Source organism: Odontomachus brunneus, unplaced genomic scaffold, assembly GCF_010583005.1.
Source record: "Odontomachus brunneus isolate Ranch 3 - 2012 unplaced genomic scaffold, Obru_v1 Obru_scaffold_076, whole genome shotgun sequence".
Classification (NCBI taxonomy): domain Eukaryota; kingdom Metazoa; phylum Arthropoda; class Insecta; order Hymenoptera; family Formicidae; genus Odontomachus; species Odontomachus brunneus.
The window spans coordinates 1,268,933-1,279,459 of NW_022639526.1; the positions used below are offsets into that span (position 1 = coordinate 1,268,933).

At 34.3% G+C, this 10,527-nt stretch overlaps 2 protein-coding genes across 7 annotated transcripts in view; one reads left to right on the top strand and one right to left on the bottom strand.

Annotated features, from left to right (window-relative positions):
• The first annotated feature begins 1,537 nt into the window (after positions 1-1,537).
• On the top strand, positions 1,538-7,670 carry LOC116847274 (run domain Beclin-1-interacting and cysteine-rich domain-containing protein). 4 transcript variants are annotated; one of them, XM_032822099.1, is made up of 10 exons: positions 1,538-1,661; positions 1,759-2,188; positions 2,265-2,445; positions 2,725-2,876; positions 2,998-3,181; positions 3,471-5,086; positions 5,328-5,510; positions 5,612-5,794; positions 5,874-6,027; positions 6,138-6,335. In XM_032822099.1, exons 3-10 carry the CDS (start codon positions 2,266-2,268, stop codon positions 6,333-6,335), a joined length of 2,850 nt encoding a protein of 949 aa, XP_032677990.1. In that variant the 5' UTR covers positions 1,538-1,661; positions 1,759-2,188; position 2,265. The 4 variants fall into 4 exon arrangements, with proteins under 4 accessions (XP_032677990.1, XP_032677991.1, XP_032677992.1 ...); XM_032822100.1 differs by lacking the exon at positions 1,538-1,661 and having other exon boundaries at positions 1,673-1,960; positions 2,043-2,188; XM_032822101.1 differs by lacking the exon at positions 1,538-1,661 and having other exon boundaries at positions 1,673-1,960; positions 2,093-2,188.
• A 336-nt stretch (positions 7,671-8,006) lies between these two features.
• LOC116847276 (G2/mitotic-specific cyclin-B3) overlaps positions 8,007-10,527 on the bottom strand; it is a 6,109-nt gene continuing 3,588 nt past the window's right edge. For all 3 annotated transcript variants that reach the window (XM_032822105.1, XM_032822103.1, XM_032822106.1), the window contains exon 8: positions 8,007-10,432. In XM_032822105.1, coding sequence (XP_032677996.1) covers positions 10,381-10,432 — 52 coding nt within the window. In that variant the 3' untranslated portion in view covers positions 8,007-10,380. The remainder of the gene's footprint in view (positions 10,433-10,527) is intronic.

Genomic DNA, 10,527 nt, shown 5'->3' on the forward strand with positions numbered 1-10,527 from the left:
GGGCAATACTTCGAATAAAATATTTTTTATCATTTTCATACAATAAACGTGTATTTTCTATACAAAAATTCCGGTTTCATATTTACATACTTGGTATGTGATGTCTTTAGAACGTCCCTTGGAAGTCTGCTTGTTTGGGATCACTTTAGGATAAATTATTAAAAGAAAATATTCTATTCATATTAAAATTATAAATCTGCAGAAAATATATATTTCATATAAAATAATACATAAAATATATGCAATAAATACATAAAATAAACTTACATTTTACTTACTGCGTATAATTTATAATATATTACACTTTAACTTTCTGATGCACACGTATCTTAACTTTGCAAACTTCGTCGGTATGCTTTCACTGCCTATACGTCATCACGCTTCAATTGGCTTTCGTTGTTCATTTTTAATGGACGTAGGATTCTTATGTCAAATGCCAATTGTCGTATAACCATAAAAATTAAAGTCACTATAAGAAATTATACTCACTTTGTACATAATATGCGAGTGTAGTATTACATTATTTTTCACATTTAAACTACATCGCTTGATGCCTAAAAATTTTCATGGAAACTTATACAATTTACATGTAAAGAAGAACATCTACGAGCAAATTGAAAGTTCACGTGAAATATTTCACGTTTTGAGAATTCAACTTTCACGGTTAACGTTCGTCTCATTTATTAAATTTATTCATATTGTATTATTATATTATATTATAACTATAAATTTAAATTGTATAATTCTTATTAATGTGTTATATATTACACTGTGTATACTGTAATTACATTTTAATTTTAATAATCTATATTACATAAATATTGCTTTCCATATTTTCATTGTTTACTTTTCATGTGAAATAACTTACAGTGAAAAGTGAAAAATGAAAATGAAGTTCACGTGAAAGATTCATGATCGCTACCCAGTTCGTAGGACTTTGACTCGATATTAAGTTACTTAGATGCCATTTAATCATTATATTATGCTGATTAATAGACCGAAAGAAATGTGACTTCGTCTTTTCATTTTGTTATAACGAATGCTAGCTGAGTAATTTATTTTGTTTTACTAACTTACAATAGAGTGGAAATAACAATTAATGCAAGGAAGATTAATTCAGAGAAATGCCATACAATTGCATTGCCATAATTGTCGCTCAATAGACATAATTGTGTCTATTATGTATACGATCTACTGATTAAAAGTGATATAGATATTTTCGCAGAAGAATATTTTCTTTTTTTTTATATAAACATGTATAAACATGTATAAAAGATTCATGTTAATTTAAAATTTCGATTGAAATTTATTTGGCGTTTAATATTTCTTTTTTATATCTCTCTCTGTCGTTTTTTTAGCAAAACGTGTTTATTTTGATAAACTGCCTTGAATACTATTTTTTATTGCTTTTACGTAATAGCAATGCTAGATGCAATTATAAGATACAAGGTACAATCTCTCTCTCTCTCTCTCGCGCTCTCTCTCTCTCTTTCTCTCTCTCTCTCTATACACACACACACACACACTTTACCGACTGTCATTCATTTGCGATAAAATAATGTTGAGACTGTGATATCGACGGAATCACCAACACGAAGTTGTCGACAACCGCAAAGAGCTATAATCGCCATTCTGAATTTCCCATGGAGTCGTTCCTTTAGGTGAATCTTTATTTCAGGAAGAGACTGCCGTAGTTACTAACGTAAACACTAACCTTCCATGCTCTCCAACTGCTGATAATTGCTCTTCATGCTTTAGGAACGACTGCCTATGGTCTGTTGTTGCTTTATCGTGCGTCATCGATTACAACAAGCAGCGGTTGTCGCGTGTATGATGCGAGTGGCGTAATCAGCTGTCGTCGAGCGACGATGAGGATGACAAACGATGGGCGAATCACGACGTGGCGAGCGAACGGAATTAAGAAGGCAACGATTATCGTCACGGCTTATCTATGCGAACGGTGTGATTGAACGTCTCCTAATAAGCGTTTTTCAATGATTCTGTTTGATCGATACCATTTCAATTAATTCTCGCACAATTAGATCGCACTGATGCACGTATGAGAACGAACAGTGGTTAATATGTCTTCCAGGATAGAGACAAGAAGAAAGTATTGTATTTATTTACGTCCACGTGTAACGTAATGGAGAAGAGCTCTTTGTGATCCATTGTAGTCGATAGTCATCAGGTAAAGATTGAACTTGACAGTAGTAACATGTGTTTGGATATGAGATATTATGATGCTTGGCATCTTCCATTGACAGGATGTCTGAAAATACACACAACAAAGAGAAATGGCAGCTATTGCAGAGTCTACGATCTACTGTGGAAGGTCTGATGATTGATGGAGTGTCTAACGTATGGAATGTTTACGGTGGTCTAAACCGATTGCATAATGTGGTGGAACAGATATTCAAACATGGTTGTCGGATATATGATCCTAATGTTAGTTGAGTTTGTTCTTGAAGATTCTTTGCTAAAAATGTTATCTTCATATCCATTTATTCTTATATCTCATTATATCAGGATTCTTATATCTTATTAGGATCACTATCGTATCAGGATCACTATCATTAATCCAAAAAATCATATTTTCATTGATAGAAAAATATAAATACTTTTGAGAGAGATAAAATGTTAGTTAAGATCTGTATTGGTTCAATTTGTTAATATTTTAGAAGATTTCTTGTTGCACAAATATTTTATATTTGGAATTTTTATAAGGGTGAACCGGACTGTTGGATATTTATTCAAGGATTAAACTGGCTTCAACCTTCCTTAGCGACATCACCAGTGTTGTCAGAGAATGAAGATTATTTGTGCAATTTACCAACTAGGATAACCTCTAAGAAAGACATGTTGTGGCTGTATAAAAGGTAATTCTTCTTTTTCATATTAATAAACATATAACTATTTTTGCTGAAGAATATAGAAACTATTAGAAATAAAACAATGCATTTTGAAAAAGAAAAGAAGATACATAATATATATTTTTAGTTTAGAAAGCCATTCTCTATCACACAAATTATCGTGGTTGTTATCTGATAAAGAACATCTACTTTCCTGTCTTGAGCCATGGGCATTTCTTTGCCAAGAGAATCTGGCAGAAGCGACACTTTTATGCCTAAGAGCAGTGGAAAGGAATCAGCCTGTACTACTTGCAGAAATTGACCCTTGCTTAGTAAGTAAAGTTAAGAATTTTACAATTTAAAATTAAAAAAGTTGAGAATTTCATAATATAAAATTTAAAATTGAGAATTAATTTAAAAAGTAGATTCTTTTAAATGAATGATGGTAAGATATATATATATATATATATTTTTTTTTTTTTTATCATCGTTCATTTAAAAGAATCTGCTTTTTAAATAAAGAAATTCTCAATTTTAAATTTTATATATAAATACATATATATATATATATATATCTTAAGAAGTTAACTAGCTGCTCTATTTTTTCATTTTGATCTGTAGTTTTTGCCAACTTGGATATCTCCCAGAGCGAGTCCCAGGCGGCATCGTCGTTCATCCTCGTACCCAGTAAATTTCTCCAGTATTGGCCACAGTATGCCGCGAGACAAAAGCCTCAGTGTATATAGCAGATGTCACTTGGATCAGCTGAGTATCTCGGGGACCACGTCACGCGACACAGTGAATACAGAGAGCGAAGAGACGTCAAAATCCGCACAAGCCACCGATATCGATAGCGAGCAAAGCGATTCTAAGATTCAAGAAATACCTCTGAAAACGTGGAACAGTCTGCCTGCTTTAGTTAAAAATCACTGCAAGATGAGCGCAGTTGACAGCAGCTCAACTGCTGTCTCACCGACCGTCCAAGAAAACGGAAATAATAATAACAGTAGTAATAATCCTCGTGCCTTTGAATTGGCAGAGATCATTGACATTATCTACTCGGAATCAAAGCAGCCCGATGATCCCAATGTAAACAAGCTTGTGGCAAAGCCCAAGACATCTGTGAGGCGCGAACGAAAAACGAGGAATCGAAGGACAAAGATTCGACCGAGCCAGGCTAAGGGAGCGTCTTACAATGTGTTTCCCGAGGCCTCTTCGAGTGTTCACGAAGAAGCCGGGAATGTTGAGGAGACGCGGCCGATTGCAACGAACGAATCGGTGGAGATGAGGTATTTAGAGCAGTGTACAACACGCAGGAAGACTTCGTTTCTCGTAGGATCGGCGCCCGAATTCACAGGTTCGTGGAGCTTAGAGGTCGAGGGTCAGAAAGATATCCGGACCCCGCGGAAGAGCTTCATGGAAGACGGTGGTAGTAGTGTGCAACCGATGGCGACTGGTTATTTTCCACGTCCGGCTGAAGGCCAGAGTTTGGCCAGTTTCTTGACCTCCGCTCAGTTTTCTCGTGCCCACGACGCCGAGCTCGACCGTGAGAACGCACATTTCAGCATCTGTGAGGCAATGATCGCTGCTATCGAGCAGGTGAAGTGCAATCGTTTGCAGCGTCGGCTGCTGGATGACGCGGTCGACGATGAGAGTGACGAGGAGATCAATCGACTAAAGCAGCGAATCCGATTGCGACGTTGGCAACGACAGGAGGAGAAATGTCGGGGCAAAGGCTGGAGTCGCGATCTGCTGAGCGATGGCAGGACCGACACGACCACGACTACTGATCAAAGTGTCAGCCCGTTGTCCACGTCCCCGGGGAGCTCCTCCGACAGCGTGTGCACGGACTCCTCGGAACTGGACGAGCGGAACTCGCTGAAGTTTCGGAACAGTGGTATGTCTTGGTCCAGTGTCGATTTGTTTTCGGACACGGAATCGCGTACAGCAAGGCACGCTGCGGATTCGACCTTAAACGAGAGCAGCGTGTCCGCTGAGGGAGTGGCTCTTTCTCTCATCAGTCGCTTCAGCGAAAAGCAATTGCCTCGGGCAAGCGAGCTGCAATGGCTGGTGTCGGAGAAGGACGCTCCTCAGCGTTTGTTGCCGATGCCGAAGAGCTGGCCGGTCAGCCCCGACGAAGCCGAGACCGAAGACGCGACAACAGTTTCATTGAGGGGGACTACCGAATGGGCTCCTCCCCGACCGCAGATTATTTTCACCCCCCATGCACCACCGGTGTAAGTATGAAGAGAAAAGCAGAGTTGTATTAAATTGACATAAATTGTATTAAATTGTTCGGTCGTGTTTGCCAAATTAGAACTAGAAAACAAAATTTTCTACGAGAATTTAAAAGAAAAATAGCAAACTTCTTGCGTATCAATCTAATAAATATAAATATTTGTAATATTCCTTTCAATAGTGATTCCACCTGAAAATATTTCAGCTCTACTTTAATGTTCTATTTTATTTTTTCCTTAGGAGACGAATGTTGATAGCGAAACAGAATTACAGATGCGCGGGTTGCGGTATGAAAGTAGCGGTGAAGTACGCCAATCGCTTTCGCTATTGCGAGTATTTGGGTCGATATTTTTGTACGGGCTGCCACACGAATCAAGTAGCGTTTATACCGGGGAAAATTCTATCGAAATGGGACTTTAATAGGTAAGCCTTTTGCTTTGTTAATAAAATTTCTTGATCAATATATCAGTGTCCAAGCATTATTGTTTTAAGAAATTGTTGCCAATAAAGCGTTTTCTGCTTAGATACCCCGTGTCGAACTTTTCGTATCGATTATTGGATCAAATGATGTCGGATCCGTTGTTCCACGTGAACGATTTGAATCCGCTCCTGTACAGACGCATTAAACAATTGGATAAAACGAGAGTTCTACGTACGCAACTATTCTTCCTGAAAGATTTCCTATTCACTTGTCGATTTTCGACTGGGTAAATATCAAAGTTTTTTTGCATTGTCACTCTGTAGCAAGACTTTGAAATTGATCCGGTTATTTTCGCGACATTTCAGCCTTCAAGATATGCTGAAGAAGGAACCGAATTATATCATAAGCGATCCTCACGTATATTCAATTCAAGATTTGATACATGTTAAATTTGGAGTATTATTCGTCAGGTTGCAAGAGCTCGTCGAAGTTTGCTGCGCGCACATCGCAGGCTGCGAGGTATCGTATCTACATTACATGAGAAATCATTTATTCTTTATTTATCAAGAACTTTATCATCATTTGATATAATAGTTTATGGAATTGTAATTTCTGCGTTCCTCTTTTAGTTATGCCAAGCCAGAGGATTCGTGTGTGAATTGTGCTGTTCCAAGGACATCATATTCCCATGGGATCTGTCGCGGGTTATCCGATGTGAAAAGTGTGGCGCCTGCTTCCACGTGGATTGTAAACGTGGTGACAAGCCCGAGTGTCCACGATGTCAGAGGCTACGTGTCAGGCAAATTTCTAGGGAGGAGAAGCCTTGACGAACGACGAAGGCGTTCCTTGTTACGCCATACCGAGTAGAATATGCATACTGATTATATGGGAAGTAATTTTGAAGCCGAGATTTACCTCATGAGACTATTATTCGTACATTGTTGGTCACATAAGACATTTTGCTGACGTAAAGATGTATATGTGTGTATACGTATCATAGCAAAGGCTGAAGTATTGTGAGATATATATATATATATATATATATATATATATATATATATATATATATTTATTTTTTTTTTTTTTTGGATTACGTTTTTCCTGTCCAATATCTGAGAACCATATGAGAAGTTCGTTGGATCTTTTTGTGACACTTGGACTTATGTTACAGGTTTGTGAGAAAAATATGCGTCTTAAAAGTCGAATAATTTTATTGAAGAATATAAGTATACAGCATAAAATCGTAGCATAAAGTTCAAGCAATCGAGAATTGTATAATACTGCACAAATTGCATTTCACTAAATTATTACGGAAAAAGTAATTTTTACATAAAGCGTAATGTATAAAATAAATTCACAAAGTAGCCTACTACAACCTACTACTAGTTACCTTTTTGATAGACTACAGAAATATTTTAATGATATTTATACACATTTATTCAGACGTAACGAGAGTATGTATATATATTATATATATTTAAACGAAAATATATTTATAATATATTACATATTATATTAATATATATTACGCATTCTATATTAGTATATGATGTATATATATTATATATATCATATTAATATATATATATATAATTATATGTTATATAATATGTATATATATTGAATGAAAAGTATTATTTCTCTGTAAATGGCAATAATAAGTTAGTCATATTTATAGAGTAATTTTTGTTCTAGTGTTCAAATACTATTGTCGAGTACAAATAGTGTGAAGTCATCGTCGTTGTATATAAAAATTTAATATAATTCCAATAGTATAGTATTCACCTGGTTTTTACCGTTATATTTAGTATATTGAATGGTTGCGATAATCATTAAAAACCGGCATTACAGCACTATTGATTAGTTTCATTTATTTATGTATAATTGTGTATAACTAATCAAATATATGGCAAATGTAGTGTCAATTAAACAAGATAAAAAAAAACTATACATTTCCTTAAGTATATCATTTTTATTTTTAACAATCTTTAGTTGTTTTTCCACAAGCAACGTTTCTTTTCTGAAATTAGAATAATATATAACATGTTAAACTATGTATTTATTATCTATTTGTGAAGATTGTGTTGAAATGCATGTAAGATAAAATAGTAGATGAATATAAAGACGCTGTTATTTTCGTGGAGTAAAAAATTTAAAGAGAACATAAAGAGAATTTAATTTTTTTTCAGTCGTTTTGTTCGATTTTTGCAAAAAATTTATTACATGTACGAGTGCGATTTTGATAAAAGGACTTTTATTTCACAAGAAAACTTTGAAGTTATCTGTGAATTTGATGAAATAATGAAAGAGACAGAAAAGTCGCAATCTTAAAGCGTATTCCAATAAAAAAATTTTATTGAATATGAAATGTGTTATATTTATTGGAAAAAATGCAGTTCTTTTGTCACTGATAAGTTCATAAGAAGTATCTGAACAAGATGACACTTCATGGGAGCAAGATGAATTCTGTCTATCTCCAAAATAAAGACACACCATGATACATTGACAATAGAAAAATATATTATCGATTATATACACACCACAGTAGAGAGCTTAATTTTGAACAAGTCTTATTTAAGACCGCGCTCGCATTCTTCCATACATATTCGTTATAAAGATCCACATTAAATTTGTCCCAGTTAATCGTAGGGTACATATATGTACATGTGTATGAACGTACAATCGTGCATATGTACAGTACTTTGCCTATATCTGTTATATATGTACTTTGCCTATATCTGTTTCGACATAATTAAAAATCTAACGAGGATCGATAGAATCTAAACGTATTTATTGTGTTACGATATCGTGCTGAGGAAACTCATATAAATACTGTACGTGAGTATCGGAGTGAATTATACGGGGCGGTCTTAAAATTCCTTTACTCCTCATATAGTTAAACATTCTCATAAATATTACTTTTTTTTATTTTTCTTATATTCTCTTTGTGCACTTATTTTTAATCAATAAATAATACAAATGTCCTCTCATAGAACTTCGTGTGGCAATGTTACTTTCCATTACAAAAGTTATGGAGACTGTTAATTTGTTATGATTGGATTTTATATTTTTGTTTTTTAGAATTTTTTATATTTTTTTTATATTTTGTCTTTTTTTAAATAATAAAAAAATAAATTATATATAGCAGGGGCTCCAACGTGATAACTGATGGATTCAGCAAGAATGAAGTCAATCCATAATTTATGATGATCAGTTCAAGTATAAGATTGTATCTGAAATGGATCTTATAAGTTATAAAATTGTTTCATCCTTATACTGAGTCTTTCAATTACACATTAGGAGTAATGGAACTTCATGACCACCCTGCAGATAATGAGACTTATTACACACACACACATACACACATTTCATTCCAATTTTGTTATATTAGGCAATGGGCGAATGTCAATATCACAGGTTATCTTTTTCCACTTTCTATTGACCATTGTTTATGTTTTTCTTTTCGTTCAGTAGAGAATGTTATGTCATATAATTATGTAAATTTTTGAAACGGAGGATTTATCTATGCTATTTTTATCTTTTTCGTTATAATTATATAGTTTAAGCATGTCAGTTATTAAAATCCTTTTTTTTTACTTTTTGAAACTGTTGTTTAGATGTTACAATAATTTTAATGCCTATGTTTTTAGTTACACCTTGTGTAAACCACTGTTATAATTTAAAACTAGGAATATTTGTCGTTTCGAGCAGAGTCGTACAAACCAGTCAATTAACATCTTCTTTTCAATATAGAAAGAATATTTTATAAATATATGTATATTTCTCTAAGTACAAAAAAATAGCTCAGATCGTCTCTGGTAAAATTGTAATAATGTAGCTAAATTAGCTTACTGAATATATTTATCTTTTAACGTCACACAAGGCACAGTGTCTTTTCGATTGAATCAAACAGTCGACGATATCGTACTTCATAAAGATCAGGACTCATCATACGCGCATGTAACGACTACATATTGTGCAAATTTATGGTATAAGTTTCGATTATCTGTATAATATATAAAGTACAACAACGATACACATAACAATGCGCCTCTCTATACAGTATTTCGAATATAAATTACTGCTTGGTCATTCATTCGCGCATAATCATGTTTACTTTACCAATGTAATCGGCAATCGATAGCACACATTTTTTTAACTTCATAGAAATATTATTGGTCGTGGTAAACATTATACATTAACTGTGTCACAAAAGAAATCCCAGAATAAAGTTTGGGATTTATCTCGTGAAGTGTAAAGGCGTGGCGCTAAAATAAATTTTAACAAAGAAAAAAGGAATGAAGATAAATTAGCTTACAAATACTGCGATTGTAAAACGACATAGATATTATTGTTATATATAAATAAAAAAGGTAAAATGCTCAGACAATAGAAAAATGTAAATGCAACTGCGAGGCTCTTTGAGACTTCGCGATCAATCAGACTCATCCGAGATTTGTCACATAGTCATTTGGGTCCTACGTATAATACGATTTAATATCCTTATTGGCACGCTAAAAACTATAAACTATATAACTAGATATAATTTTCATTAACCCTTAGACTGCGAGTTGCTTGGCAGTAAGTCAATCGTTGTGTGCGGAGCTTCGCTTCTATATGCAGTTAGCGTTATTTCAGCTGACATCGGACGCTATCTACATGCAATAAAAATTGAGCATCAAATGTTTTCAGGCACTATCCGCGCACAGCGAATACTTTTTTCAAGGCACACACGTGTACCGTTCGCAGTCTAAAGGTTAAAATCAACCAACAATAGTTGGTATGGCTTTCTATTAATATTTTGAATCAATGAACATAAAGATATCAGAATCATATGTCTGTATACATTTATTATACTAACTTAAGCATTATCTATAAATCCAATTTTTCTTTTAAGGGTAGTTTTGCTACTTCAAAGAAGATCCTGCAATACGGAAAAGATGTGTTTAATATACTCTCTCTCTCTCTCTTTCTCTCTCTCCCTCTCTCTCTCTCTCTCTCTCTCTCTCTCTCTCTCTC